At 38.1% G+C, this 15949-nt stretch overlaps 1 protein-coding gene and 1 long non-coding RNA gene across 2 annotated transcripts in view; one reads left to right on the forward strand and one right to left on the reverse strand.

The window, feature by feature from the left end:
- Positions 1 to 11630, forward strand: part of bco2b (beta-carotene oxygenase 2b) — a 16003-nt gene extending 4373 nt beyond the window's left edge. The window contains exons 3-13 of the mRNA XM_062521947.1: positions 8266 to 8458; positions 8564 to 8775; positions 9017 to 9132; positions 9255 to 9357; positions 9478 to 9606; positions 9924 to 10084; positions 10192 to 10359; positions 10669 to 10806; positions 10934 to 11116; positions 11278 to 11388; positions 11514 to 11630. Coding sequence (XP_062377931.1) covers positions 8266 to 8458; positions 8564 to 8775; positions 9017 to 9132; positions 9255 to 9357; positions 9478 to 9606; positions 9924 to 10084; positions 10192 to 10359; positions 10669 to 10806; positions 10934 to 11116; positions 11278 to 11388; positions 11514 to 11630 — 1631 coding nt within the window. The remainder of the gene's footprint in view (positions 1 to 8265; positions 8459 to 8563; positions 8776 to 9016; positions 9133 to 9254; positions 9358 to 9477; positions 9607 to 9923; positions 10085 to 10191; positions 10360 to 10668; positions 10807 to 10933; positions 11117 to 11277; positions 11389 to 11513) is intronic.
- A 352-nt stretch (positions 11631 to 11982) lies between these two features.
- Positions 11983 to 13782, reverse strand: LOC134066249 (uncharacterized). Its single transcript, XR_009936399.1, has 5 exons — positions 13611 to 13782; positions 13401 to 13482; positions 12971 to 13085; positions 12635 to 12686; positions 11983 to 12515 (listed from the first exon to the last, which is right to left on the reverse strand). It is a non-coding gene; the product is annotated as an uncharacterized LOC134066249 (long non-coding RNA).
- Between the last annotated feature and the right edge of the window lie 2167 nt (positions 13783 to 15949).

Raw genomic sequence — 15949 nt, forward strand, 5'->3', positions numbered from 1 at the left:
ACAATGTAAAGCAATTTGGATAAGTATGTGCTAATTGTCATTGTTCACCAATGATATTTGAAGTCATGAATTCAGAACAAAGAAATCTGTAGAGTTGCGCAATGCTACCATCTAGTGAAGCAGAATTGATGTCAGCAAATTTGGGAAAAGTAGCGTCACATCTGATACAGCATTATACCAAAGATCCAACGACTACTTTCAAAAAGTAGATCATATTTCTCACTATTTCTCACTGAAAAGAAAGTACTTTAGTATGGAAACAATGTGATTCTACAGGTATGGTACCACGATAATGAAAAGACAACATAGTTCAAAATAATGAAACATTAACTAAAAAAAGTATTAGGTCTAATGACGCACGTCAATAGATTCAATAAAATCAGCAAAGAATTTCAATGCATATCATATTAAAATATATCTTCCAAAATAGTTCTTTACACTCCCTAACAAAGACTATATCAAAAGAAACACTGGCTGGGCTACTTCTAATAGACTCACCCAGAGATGACTGGAGCACTCAGATTAAATAACTTTTTTTCTATTTTTATTGTGGTGCACAAACGACTGACGTTTCGACGCACTGCGTCTTCTTCAGAGTCAAGTTTTTGATGGCTGTGAGCACCGACAAGGCTTGAGCGCAAGTGACACCCCTTCTACAAACACTATATCAACTCAATATGTATAATTTGACCAAAGCAAAACTACCATGATATGGCACAATAATGATTTTTTTAATCATTATTATTTTTTATTTATTTTTTTTTTAACCTAAAACCGTAAAACTGTTTTACTTACAATACCCCTTTCTTTTTCCTCTTTAGAGCTGATTCTGTTAATTTTACGATCCTTGTAATCTAACCTAGTTATAGATAATGTACATTTCCACCTCTGGGCTGTTCCACATCAGCTCTTAATCACTGTCAGTATCTCATCTAAGGCAGTAAAGACCAGTCACAGAAAGGGGAACCTCTGTGTGAACCCGGACCGTCGTATACAGTCGGCCTTGACTCTTTATCTCAACCACTGTGTAGCACCTTGTAGCAGCCAATAACATAACGACAGATAATAAAGTAATGTAAAAAAAAAACTATTGTAATGTACAGTAGGCCTAATAATGTAAAAAATACAAATAGTAATTGTAATAGCCGATAATGTAATAGTATAGGCTTCTAATATCCCTCTATTTCTGGGACATAAAGTGTCACACTTCTATTGCACAATACCTTCACTGTTGTATCTTTGTAATACCTGCTTAAAGTCCTGATTACACACACAAATACACATACACACACGCTTTCTCTCCCTGGGAATTAAGTCTGTATTTATTTATTTGAAGCTTTCTTTATAGGTTTTATTACACAGGGACTATTATGTCGTTTTTGATCATGTACGAGAGCTACTTTGACAAAATGAACATGGCCAAGAACAACCAAAGTTTTATTTTAGTAACATATATTCACATTTCTATCCAAAATATCTTGTGAGCTATATCTGCTGGAGACCCCTGGGTAAATGGACTCATTTTCCTTATATTCAGACGATTCAGGAGGCAGATAATGAACCTGTGCTTCCAGAGCCATAGAAACTTTCACCAACATGCAATCAAAAGTTTCAAAAAACCTATGCTGAAATGGCTGTATCACAGATGTATTTCTGAATGCTAGACAGCGTAATCTAACTCATTGACTGCTGACCAAGTGATAGGCTGTTTTCAGTTCCAAAACTCCCATAATCCGGAAACTGGCATGCCATCTTTTTTTGGATGGGAGTTTTTTTTCTACTGTGTGATTCTAAATAGCCCCGAAGATCAGACTATGGCTAACCCCTTTGCTGACAGGGGATGCTAGCAATCAGCCTGGAGCTGTCTCTACCATCAGAAACCGTATCAAGAATTACTGATTTATCCCTCAATCTGTAGATCTAGTATGTCAGACTACAACTGACACTCAATCAAGTTTCATTCTTATTTCTGTGAACTATCCATTATTTCACTGCATTATTTCATCCTGACCTGCATACGGTCATGACCCGTAGGCATTGCTCTATCTTCATAGTGTCAACAGGTGCACTGTACCTGCAGATCCATACACTTATCTCCTCACCTCAACATGACCTGGTTTATGTCTATATGGTACCTTTGATGTACAGTACACATAGACATACATACAAGCTTGGGAGGTTTGCATCATTCAGAAATCAGAAATGACGGTAACTCTTAGTAAGAGCTAAAACAGTGACAAATTCCGGTCAGATTCACCTTCAAACTCATGAGGCTATCACATTGATATTTGCAATTCATAAAATTCCAATAATATAGGCTACTAATTTAAAAAAAAGATCACACCATCACAGCACTATGGCAGTGCACTTGGTAACGGTACAGCTCAATTCGTTATGTCATTATTATCATGGCTTCTGGTCCCACAATGTATACATCTCTCTGTCTAGATCAGTGGTTCTCAAACCAGCACCACCTCAGAGAACAATTGACTCCAAGTACCACCATTATGACCAGCATTAAAATACAGTAGCGTATTTAAATATATTTCACATTGTGCATACTGTTTTGCCTGCCATTGTGCATACTGTTTGCCAACAACAAAGTAAAAAAAAACTAGTTGAATGATTTTTCATCCTATATATTTTTTCTATAACTTGAAATGATTATTTTGTCTTCATGAAATAAAACATCTTCCAGAGTACCACAACAGAGAGTCCATATACTGTACCACCAGTGGTACCTGTACCACAGTTTGAGAACCCAAGGGTAGATGATCTGAACTCATATATGACGTGCATGTGTATAGTGTATACTCTATATTGCCAAAAGTATTTGTTCACCTTGATTCACATATGAACTTCGGTCACATCCAATTTTTAATCCACAGGGATAATATGGCGTCAGTGGAACCTTTCCAGCTACAGCTTCAACTCTTTGCATAACTCTTCAATTATTAGCTGTCCTAAATGTTTTATCTAGTCAATATAAGCACAGAGAGCACATCTCTCTGCAGCTATGGTGCTCCGACATGTAGGCTAAGTGAGTTGCCAATCTCTGACAAGAGCCAGAGGTTAGTGTTATGTCATAAACACAAAAAGCTCTAACAGGATCCAATTAACTTATCTGATAACCACAATCTTTCAGTATAATTGTCACCACCTTTACAGGGGTTTGTCATATCTTATGTACATGTTATCACAAAATGTCTTAATTCATATTATATCATAACCACAACTCAGTAGTTGTTTTCTGGAATGTCAATAATATCAAACTGAATTATCAATAATATCAAACTGAATTATCCAATTATCCTAAGTCATAAATATCAAAACTAGCAAATCAGGTATTTTCTTTTCTCCTGCTCCACTAGTTAGGGATGTAAACTTACCTTGAACTACACTTGCTCTTAAAACCACAGAAAGCCTAATAAAAAGCAAGTCTGGCATGCAGCCAACCCAATAAATACTTACAATACAACACGTACCTACACAGTTAGTTGCCAGTCAGTATATGAGGGAGAAGTTAATAAGTAATGTCGTTATCATGGTTAGTTCTGTCAGGCTCTACAATTAACACGACTATAAGTAACCATAATTGGCTTAGTGCCTTGTACTGTATATTAATGGATGTGTAATGTAAATGTGAATGCTATATAACTGGATAATAATTATTTATCCATTCATTTATGTGTCTATTCCAATGTGCTATCCACAAATTCAAGTCAAATATTTGATCCTATATCTCAAAACAAGTAAATCATAAAGTATACGGTCTATTTTCCCTGTTTCAGTATATCTCAAAACAAGTAAATCATAAAGTATACGGTCTATTTTCCCTGTTTCAGTCATTTAACCCAGTCAAATGTGACCATTCCACTGTAAGTCTAGGCTAAAAAGCCAATCACTGTCTGGTCCACTGGCCCACTTGATAGGTTGACTCATTTAGGTCAAAACTGTACCTGCACAGTATGTAAATAGAACTTAATGGCCTTTTATGATGACAATGTCCTAGTTTACTATACAAAGCATGTGTCTGTGGATGACAGAAGGAAGAGAGAGAGAGAGAGAGAGAGAGAGAAAGAAGTGCACAGAGAGTGCATGACCGCTTTTACACCTTCTCACCCGATAAAAACAAGTCAAATCATAACTCGGAAAACCTGAGACAATCACATGCCAGAGTTCAGCGAAAGGTGACGACTGGCTCACTCACAGTCACACATCAATGACATGACATGCAGATTTCTGCGTCCGAGTCCATTCATTTGGTTTAAAATCATTTTAAATAATTCATAACAATCATTTCATTTGATAAAACCTGTATAATTTGAACATATCTTTCTATTTATGATAAAAAATCATATACATTTTATGTTTTGTCATTTCAAACCCTCAAAATGTCAGGAGGTGCAACCGCAAATTAACACTATGTGAACAGTATTAAATACTGTAGGCCTACAGTATATAACTTAAAGGTAAGGAAATTAAAAATAAATATGGGGGCATAATTCTATGTTGAAGACCTTTCAAATAAAAGTTTACTATAATAGGCCTAACTCTTAAATTGTTAGAACAATTTAAAAAAAAAAAAACTTTTGTATGAAAATGTGTATATGTGCAACTACATAGCAGCACCCGGGTTCGGTGGACTGCGTTCAAATTAGCAAAAACAACCAAGCCATCGGTCCCAACGAGCTCAGGTCCGGAGTCGGACCAAACGGTCTAGTGTGAATCCGCCGTAAGAACAAGTCATTTTAATATGAAACTCTTTACTGTACTGAAAAATTGAATAGATACATTGGATAGCAAAGTCAAAAGTTACAGGTGTGGGTATAGGTGTTTACCTATATACAGTACGTGTGGGTAGGTATTACAAGTGTGTTTTTTTGTTTTGTTTTGTTTTGTTTTTCGGAAACCTTTGGTTGCGCCACCTGACATTTCTTTGGACGGTGAACTTGTAAATACAGCCTAAAAATTTATTAAAACCCTTGTAAATGTTGCACAGCCATTCCGACTTGTCACAGTCGCCCAACGTAAGAAAATGCATTCTGTTCATTTAAAAAAAAGATGAACACATTTCAAAAGATATTTTTTGTCAATGGCCCACACACATACACACCAGTCCCCACAACAAACCAAACACACAGGTGTATACACTAATCCAGCGAAACACGGAAGTAACACAAAACCGCCATTACTGCGTGACTGGCTGCTAAGAAATTAGCCCGTTGGTTCCATAGGCGGCTGTTGCAGAGGTTAGCTGTCATTAATACACGTCTTAATACCTTATGTTGTTAATAAATTACCTTCATTGGTAAGTTTTGGCACAGTCTGACATCATTGATCCAATGTTCCCTTTCACCTGACATTTTCTTTCATGAGCGGGATCTCTTGTTAGACATTCTCTGACAGGATGCTTTCATTGAAAAGCACAGGCAAGTGTCACTCGTCACACTCGCAGGCACGCAGTAATGGCGATATTCAAGATGGCAGCGCCCATAAAGTTCGCGCTGGATTAGTGTATAGGTATCCTACATCTTACTGGTATATGCTGTAGCATAACAAAACAATTTATCAGGCTGCCTGCACACCAGACAGTGATTTGGTTGTATTACACTTTCTTGGTACATTAAGGGACAAAATCACCATGGTGTTTTTCTGGAAAGGGGGTCCACGCTAGCTACTATAAGATGCCTATTCATTAGGCCCGCACAGGAAATCCCCTGGCAGTCTCTTCACACACTTTCAACAACACAGCTCATGATGAGTCTGTCAAAAATATCCCAGTACAGTCTCAAAACTCCCTCACCATCAGGATCATTTGGTTCTCGTGAAGTAAACAAAGAGAGTGAGTGTGAGTCTTCTGATCGCTGTGTTGTGGGTCTTGCACTTACGTGATCTTCAGTCATTCCCTCAAATTTTCTAAAAGGACAATGATAGAATAAACAAGGTTCAGGGTTGCAGTTCATAATACGTGGCTTATTAGCCCAGGGATGTTGTGTTTTTGGAGTCATTTGACTCTTTGTCAGCAGGACTGCACAAAAACTACTGGGAACAATTTTCATGAAACTTGATGTACTTGATGTAGCAAGTTGTGTTAAAGAGGAACTATGCAGGATTGGCGATTTCATCTCTGGTTTCTGTTTCGTTTTTCGTTTTCGCTCGTTTTATGCTTGCATTTTCTCTGCAGAGCTTCCCCGACAGCTTTAGCGTGTATATTTATACATGTATAGGCTATATTTAAATATATAAATTGCAAGTGTGGTTCTTCGTCTCAGACTTCCAGATGTAGACAAGGAGCGATCGTCTCCTGCAGAAAGTTGCATAGGGTCTCTTTAATATGTGATTGACAATTTGACCGAGGAGGTCTCTGCTCTACGAATGCCCCTCTACCTGTTGATATTTTGGTTGCTGTTGTTAAATTAAATAAATGTAATGGCAAAATGTATAGCTCTTGGTACTTTTAGCAATTCATTCATTTTAGCAATCATTTTGCCCTTGGCAGGCACTTTATCTACAATGTGGACTCCCACTATTGGGTACATTAAACGACAGTAGCCTGGATTGCCATGTGTTTAGGAGCAGCAGTGCCAGACGACTTTCCTTGAGACGTTCCAAAGATTGTATGAGGGCACTCAAGATATGGTTATGGCTATGGTTATGGTTATGGTTATGGTTATTGAACAGATTACTTTGACGACACTATAATATCCAAAACATGACGCATAAGAAACGCTTAATAAACTATGTGCATGTTGAACAGATATGCCTTTAGGCCCCTCTTCAAAGACCCAACACTATCACAGGAATGAAGAGCACTGGGCACTCATTCCACCAACAAGGAACCACTGAGGAAAAGAGTCTTGAATGACCTAGCGTTAATGGATGGTTGGCATATCAGCCTTACAGGGATACATGTGTCAAAAAATAAAATAAAAAATAAATGTGTTAAAAATAAAACTGCTGTCAAGCGCTCAATAAAAATAAATATGAGTTTTCAACCGCGGTTGTTCAGAACCATGACCAAAAGAGCAGATCGAATTTGGCCCCAATGGCAGCTATAGTTTAGCCATAAAACTCTGTTTGAGTGGAGTCCTCTGAAACAGCAATTCAGCACAGTCTGTCATCTGCAAGCAGACCAAAGTACTCTAGATGATAACAAGTGCAGTATGAACAGATCCCTCGGAGTACAGTAATCCCCTGCAGGGTGGTCTAAAGAAGCACAGGTCAACCAGAGGATAAGCAACATGGTTAGATTAGCACAATCTGAAGATATTCTACTGACACATAAGTCAGATAAGAACAGGTCGGTTTAGGACAAGTGCGCACGCACTGGATTTTCCGGGATTGTTCTCTTTTTTCAGTGTTAGATTTTTGAAAGGAATTGTCTTGTTTTTTTGGGTTTTTTTTGCGAAAATTAGCAATAATAATAAATAATATCTAATAATAAATGGCTATTCGGTTTTCTTCTTGTGTCTATTGGACATCAGAGGTGAGGGGTCAAAAGACTTAGCATTGGCAGAGAAAGCATTGTCCCAAAAAGTCTGTAACCTGGTGCGAGGGTGGTAGCCATAACCTACAGTAACCATCAGAACAAATCTAGAGGCATACAGAGTAGTGGAAGTCTCAGGGTGCGTCAGCACACACCTATCAACGATATCAATGTAGGCCAGTAGAAGTCGGCAGTAGAAGGCAGTATTATGCAACGCCCACACTGTGTGGACTATAAAAGACGTCCCCTGCATCCCAAAAGGACACTCACAGCTTTTCCTCCAGGAGAACCACAGCCTGCACCAACCAACTCAGCAGCTCAAACTCCAAAGAAAGAACTAAACCATCAACATGCCAACATTTGATGTCACTCAAGGTACTGTTCATTCCTCACTTTGACACATTCTATGAGCAGAATAGGCTACATACTCTAGGAATACACATAAGGAATTACATTTATGTGACTCAAAAAGTCTAACTGCTGTCAGGGTTTATGTTAGGTACACTGTGGTATGTACGGTGGAAGGGACTGCAGTCATTTACACATTGAACACTAAAGTTTATTGCTACCAACACTAAGAGAGTTTAGTTGTTATATACTGTTAATGTAGCTTCAATCTATGAAATCCAAGGTCTGATGCCTATGCCCTCATGTTTAGAGTCTGACTGTATATTTAGAGGTATACCTTTTTGCATAGCTTTACACAAAGCTTTCAATGCATAGCTTTACACAAAGCTTTCAATCGTATTTGATTTGGTTTTATTTTCCCTTCACAGCCCCTAAGGAGCACAAATGCAAAAATCAGCATTACACAGATGTGCATGGCTTGCCTTGTATTGAAAAGATTGTGTGTTCAGTCGATGAGACACCAGAGCCTTTACAAACAGTCATCCATGGGACCATTCCAAGCTGGATCAAGGGCAACTTCCTTAGGAATGGCCCCGGGAAGTTTGAAATCGGAAATAACAAGTAAGCAGAAAAGCACCTTCAACACACCACAGTTTCAACCCAATTACTTAATGTGAAATGTCACTCTATAGTGCACAAAAAGTTAATCTATTCTTTTTCTTTCAGCTTCAACCACTGGTTTGATGGCATGGCTCTGCTGCACCAGTTCAAAATTGAGAATGGCGAGGTGACATACAAGAGCCGCTTTCTCACCAGCGACTGCTACAAGGCCAACACAGAGAACAACCGCATCGTCGTATCCGAGTTTGGCACCATAGCCATGCCGGATCCCTGCAAAAACTTCTTCCAGCGCTTTCTGTCACGCTTCGACATGCCAAGTGAGACTCCATTTCCCACTTTAATGTCATGTTCTGTGTCTTTACAAATGTAAAACTTCAAAATGCGTCTGATAAAAAAAAAAAAAAAAACACTACATATTAAAACTTAAAACTAACAATTCTGCACTGCATGCTTTTGAGTAATGTAAGCATAGAGAATAATACCTTGATATTAATAGCTATTATTATGTTATTAGAGTTAAAGGATTTAATGTCATGGACAATTCTTTTGTTTTTACAGAGCCCACTGACAATGCAAGTGTGAGTTTTGTCCAGTATAAGGGAGATTACTATGTCAGCACTGAGACAAACTTCATGCACAAAGTGAATCCAGAAACTCTTGAGGCAACTGAGAAGGTAAGCCATGACGTTAACTTAAACGTTAAACCTCCTCCAATCTAACAGAGCACACCATATTGCTCATGGTATATCAGCAAACAATTACCTGACTAATAAAGTGAAAATATTCACTCTGACAGGTGGACTGGAGCAAGTTCATTGCTGTCAATGGCGCCACAGCACATCCACACATAGACCCTGATGGGACAACATACAACATGGGGAACTCCTACACCGCTAAAGGTTAGCGCATTTGCTTGTCCTTGTTTCACCGTTTGTGTGTTTCTTTGTTTAGGTGTTATGGTACTTGGTAATATTATGATTTTCACTGTCATTAATGCTCTACTTTTCCTTTTTTCCCAGGGGCATTTTACAACATTATCTGTGTGCCTCCTGAGAAATCCTCTCCATCAGACACTCTAGAGGGCGCCAAAGTCATTTGCTCCATCCCATCCGTGGATAAGACCAAACCCTCATACTACCACAGCTTTGGTGAGTCACTGTCATATAGAAGAAATAAAGCACTGGTTCTTGTACACTAAACACAGGCGATTATGTCACTTAGCCTACATAGCCTACCTATACATTTTTGTGATGAAATACTAATAGGTACTGAATGCTACTGCCCACTTAGAGAGTTAGAATCAGCTGGTTTAGTGAATTATTGTAAAAAGCAGGGCTTTTAAAAGTTATGAAAAGTATCTGTGTAAAATACAAAGTGTGTGAAGTCCGCATTTAATCATGATATCTAATATCTAATGATATTTAATCATGATATCTAATCAAAATGTGTTTTTGTTTGGACACAGCGATGACTGAAAACTACGTAGTGTTCATTGAGCAGCCCATTAAAATGGATTTGCTGAAGATCATCACTGGTAATCTGAGAGGGAAAGGCATCAGTGAGTGTGTTTACTGGGATCCTAAATATGACACCATCTTCCATTTGATCAACAAGCACACAGGAAAGGTATGAGTTCGCAATAAAAGGAAATCGCTATAAAAAAAATGGTTTAGACACACCTTATAGAGATGGACTGAGTTATCTCACGCCGCTCATTCCCCTCCTTATTTCAGCTGAGCCAAATCGAGTACCACACCAAGGCACTGTCCACCTTCCATCAGATCAACGCCTATGAGGAGAATGGATTCTTGGTGATGGACATGTGTTGTGCGGATGACGGAAAGGCCATCAACAACTACATGGTCCAGAACCTGCGGAAGTCAGGAGAAGCCCTGGATGAGGTAATGCCTGCTATCAAATGAATCGTATAGTTAGATCTGCCTCTGTAGAAAACATGGACCAATGACTCCTTCCCTGAGCAAATTTGAAGGACACTTAAATAATATACGAGACAAAAATATACCAAAACAACAACGCAACTTCAGGTGTGAATAATAGCAGATGTTGCATAAATAACATCATTTCTTAGAGCACAGAACAAAACAAGGTGCTCTCATCTCAGTTTAAGAAATGTGGGAACAAACCTAGCATGTTCTATTAGTATTGCCCTTCATTTTATGTCCACTAAAAAAGATTTCTGGTTTTCTCAGGTGTACAACACAATGTGCAGAGTATTCCCTAGGCGCTTTGTGCTGCCTCTGAATGTGAGCAATGAGACACCTTGTGGAGAAAACCTGAACAGAAGATTGAACAGTCCAGCTACGGCTATCAAGACAGAGAAAAATCGGGTAAGTCAATCACAAACCTTTTCCAGTACCACATCAATGTTCATCACTGATTTTAAATGGGCAAAACTATGGTAGTATGGTAGTCAAGCTTGGAAGAGTGATTAAATGTTCCACTTGTATTCTGAAGGTTGACTGCACATATGAGGATCTTCATGGGGATGATCTGCATGAATATGGTGGACTAGAATTCCCACAGATTAACTATGCAAAGTGCAACACCCGTCCTTACCGCTACTACTACGGCTGTGGCTTCCAACACCTTGTGGGAGATTCCCTCATCAAGATGGACCTGGAAGGGAAGAAAATGAAGGTAAGAGCCAAATGTCATAAGTCATGTGAATTTTACATTTTACAAAACTGTGATTGTTTACTATCTTCACTGAAGATTTATTTGGTTTAAAGTTTTTAGTACGAACATTCATTTGTTAATGTCAGACTACTGATGAGTCTATTCATCTCTGATTGTCATAGGTATGGCAGAAGGCTGGATTCTACCCTTCTGAACCTGTGTTTGTGCCAACACCTGATGCAACAGAGGAAGACGATGGAGTCATTTTGTCCGTGGTCATCACTCCAAATGAGGTGAAGAGCACACAACAGCATCTGATAGAATATATAAATATATGAAAATAAATAAATAAACAGACAAATGGAAATTGAAATAAAATAAATAATCTAACGGTAAAGATTACTTTGTCTCTCCACAGGACAAGGGCACGTTCCTGCTTGCTTTGGATGCCAAGTCATTTGAAGAGCTGGGCAGAGCAGAGGTGCCTGTGAACATCCCCTATGGATTCCATGGCACTTTCAACGCTACAAACTAAAAAAAAAAAAACACAGACTGAAAAGCATTGCAGCCCACACACAAGTGACGACCTTGGTGACAAAATTGAGACAACAAGCAAACAAGAGAGGACTAAAAAGAACAGGAGTCTCATTGAAAATGCAATCTGTTCTTTATATTGATGGATGATTGGTGTTTGAGTGAATGAATGTGGAAGGGGAGTGACAGAAGAGTGATGTATTGGTTGGCCACATAGTCCTAATTTATATAAAACAAAACTATATTCTGTAAGTTATTTTACTTGTTTTAATTTAAATGTTGTATATTTCTGTATCATAAACATGTTTATTTTGTACAGTGTTATAAATAAAGAATTGTTATAGTATGGTGTATACTTTTGTCAGTTTCATTTTTATTTACAGCAATATTATAATAAATAACACAATTTCACTTGTCCATAAAATCTCTATTCAAATCATAAAACTATTATTCAAAAGAACATCCAGGGGTCAGGGTGGAGTTAAATAGACAAAAAAAAGACAAAAAGATCTCACAGCTAAATGCAAATCACACTCTGCCATAAAATAAAAAAAAATTACCAGCATACCCACAAAGTAAATACAATCAAAAAATCAAATACAATCAATCTAAAACTACTGTACAACTGTCACAAGGTTGTAAATAAACACTTCACAGTTTCCTGATGCACCCTCTGAGTAAACAGATTTAAGCTCGCTGAGTCCTACAAATAATATGTGATATTGCAGTAAGCGGTAAACTCTATCCTTGTAATTTTTCAGAGATGACAGCCAGTGAATGTCTCAAGTGCTCTTTTTTCTCCTTGAGATGTGCTTCTAAACTCCTGGCCTCCATCAGGATGTCTTCCAACTCATTCACTTGTGAGGAGTCCACAGACACTCTCTCTCTATGAAAGTGACAGGTTTTAGTCTACCAGAAGTGAATAGCCTAACAAGTGGCAAAGAAGGTACACAAAGACATGCCCAGGATGAAAAGATCAGAGGTCAGAACTATATCCTCACATACCTTAACACTTCTGTGAACTCTGAGAAGAGGATGTTGAGACTTCTATTTGCTTCTACATGGAATGGAGACACATACATGATGACACTATGCAAGTCTGTAAGCAAACTTGTTACCAACACATTACTGAAATTGGTAGGCCTATCAAAATGGCCTGGCATGCTCTTCAGAACAGCACAATTCAGAAGTAACTAAAACATAGATAGATTAGTTAGAGCTATAGAGTATAGACACCAGATAGGTTGCATAGATCAGACTAAATCACACATGACTTACACAGGATTGCCCATAAGTGACAAATGACGACCATACTTCTTAGGTAAAATAATCACAACATACCTAACATTGCCCCTTCCAATCCATGCGGGATGTCATGGCTTTTTGGAGTAGCATTCATATCCACAGCTTTCATTTTCATTGTGGAGTCATCACAAAATAAAGTAGATTGTTCTATCTGTGGATCAATCATGGTTTTAAATAATTTAACGTTACATTCATGTTTATTTTCCTTACAGAATTGACAAGGTAAAATTGGGTTAGCTGCTAGCTTGCTAGTCAGGTGGATTTGGAATTTGCCTAGTAGCTGCTAGCATCTAGTCAGGTTAGCATCAGAAACTCCTGCGTTTGGCTAAGATAACTAGCATAGAGGTATATAAAAATAAACAACGTTAGTCTACAATCGTGTAATGGTAACTGTAACATTTTGATATTTCTAAAATATTGCCAGCTAATATTCAGACATTTGAAAAGAGATATCATTCCAATTTACCGTTTTTGGCTTGGATACTTTGCTGTCAACCCCACCTCTGCTATCATTACATGACGTCTGGCTTCTTTTTGTTGCCATTATCCTGATGGTCAGAAGGACGGTTAACATTCTTGGCTACTTATCTGATGTTATACATAAAAGCAAGTCATTGTCTGAAAGAAACATTTACTACTAGTTTAACACAATCTAAGAAGCGTCTGATAAACTTACTGAAACAGGGCGTTCTGTGTCAATACTCTCCCGGTTGCCTGTGAGACAAACCCCTGAACTTTTCCCTCACCAACCCCGTCAGATACTGCGCTGCTCTTGACCTTTACTGACTATGCTCGTGACCCATGGATGGGTCACGTGCATTCAGAGTTCTGTTTTTAAAGGGATTTGATCACAGTCATACACTAAACTGGGGGATGAAGGAGGTAGGCTGTAGAATTAATTATTTAGAGTTTAATTGGCAGTGAACTAGGCTAGGCCCTTTCATCAGAAAATGCTCTGTAACATTCAAGGCATATCACTTAAGGTCTGAGAATAAAAAATCGAAATGAAGTAGGCCTACTATAGGCCTACTATCTGGTATATTTGTTAGATTGATGCACATGCTCCTGTGTTTCACTCAGCATGCACCAGGGAATAATTGGTATAATTCTATGGCTGGTGTGTATAATGCAGGGCCTACTTTGTCTGTATTGCAATAGCCTTACAATGTCAAAGAACATCATAGCCTACTTTCTCTAAATTGTGGTTTCACAGTCACAATTCAATCAGTAACAGTACTAACAAATTAACTATGGTGTTTTTGAACATACGCTCGAGGATTAACTTGAGGATTATTCTAAAGCATTGAGAGAAAGAAATTAGTTTTACTGCTTGCCCAGTGGTGTACTGAGCCCGTCTTGAACCTACCAGGGGTGTTTGATCGTTGGAGCTTTATTTGTCACAACGAAATTCCTTCATTTATTTGTATTTTTCCTCATAATATTATCTTATACTTAGATATTTTCAAGAGTTCATAATGTATTGTTATTGTCTGGTACAGAGTTGTTTTTCTGCACTATTCTTGTTGTAATGCAGTATCCTGAATATGTTTTTTTTCTCACAAAATTACATTACAACATTTCACACAGCATTACATCATTCCTGGATTACCGAACCTCACGGTATCTGCCAGTACCATGCTCTGCTAGTTCAGTTTCAGTGCAATGCATGTTCCCTCTTTTTTTCAGCTGATAAAACTGTTTTCAACTGCTGAGCAAAAACAGCTGTGATTGTAGTTTCTTGTCATTGCTTATTGCAGAGATCAATTGCAATTCCAAAGCATCAAGTTCAAAAGAGTTTCCTTTATTGGTAGGCTATTGGATTCCAATAGTTTTTCGGGTTAGACCTTTTCCAATTTAAATTACAGAAATAATTATTGTTTTATATGGGCCTACTGAAAGGCCCTGTATTTACCACTGAGCCAGTGAAGTCATTTGTTCTAATAGAAAGTTGTCAAATAAAATCGCAAAATGACCGGGCCAAATTAAGGTCAAATCCTTATTAGTCATATGAAAAGTGTTAGGAGCTTATATAGCAATTTCTTCAAGTACGTTGCTTGCTTCCAATGCACATGTGGCGACCACAGTAGCTCTGTCTGATTGTGTGCTTTTATTTTCCCCTTCTCTTAACAACATCATTCTTCCTTGTTAGGTTGTGAGTTTGTCTTGTGTTGTATATGTCTAATATGTCAGGATAAATAAAGAATCTCTCTCTCTCTCTCTCTCTCTCCCTCAACTATCAACAGTATCCTTTACTGAAATTATCACATTATAGGAAATGTGAAAAACTTTGGGATTTTACAGTTCACCTTAGAAGTCCTTGACAAAATGAAACTCAGTTTATTAACAAGGATCAGCTGTGAGTTACTGACAGCTGCATTCCTCTTTGGCTGAGGAACTTTGGTAGTTCTGCTCCTGCCTTTGATCATTGTTGCAATGAAATGCTCTGTCTGCAGTTTTCTTCTTCATTTGCCCTGCAGCCCGTGCTCAAAGCCAACCACTGCTGTTGTAATCTGCTCTGGGTCGCCCTGCCCTAAATGCTCCCATCAGATTTGTCTGTAATTTTGCTCTTTAAAGCGATATCTCCATCGCATCTTTGTCTAAACTGGCCCTGCCCAGTCATAATCTTTAAAGCCAGTAGGCCTAGGCCTATGCTTTATCAGACAGGGCGTTTGATTAAGTTCATTATTATTTTTTTAAAAAAGAGATAATTTATTAGTTGTGATTAAGTTAGGGGTTAATGTATAGTCAGTGCAAATACATACACAATCAAATAAAACAAGATTCAATGGGTAAATCGACAATGGTCAATTTCATAATAGGCCTAATTATCCATTTCGAAAACTTAGAATCGCCTCATTCAAAAAAGACAGCATTGATTTTGTAATTTCCCTAAATGCACTGGCCTATTTCACCTGGATGACTGCATTCCAACGTGAAAGATTGGTGAGATCATCATCAACCACGTGAGGCGCTCTTCCTTGCTGGGGGAGAAATATACACAAACATGGCGACAAA

This window comes from Sardina pilchardus, chromosome 19 (assembly GCF_963854185.1).
Source record: "Sardina pilchardus chromosome 19, fSarPil1.1, whole genome shotgun sequence".
Lineage (NCBI taxonomy): Eukaryota > Metazoa > Chordata > Actinopteri > Clupeiformes > Clupeidae > Sardina > Sardina pilchardus.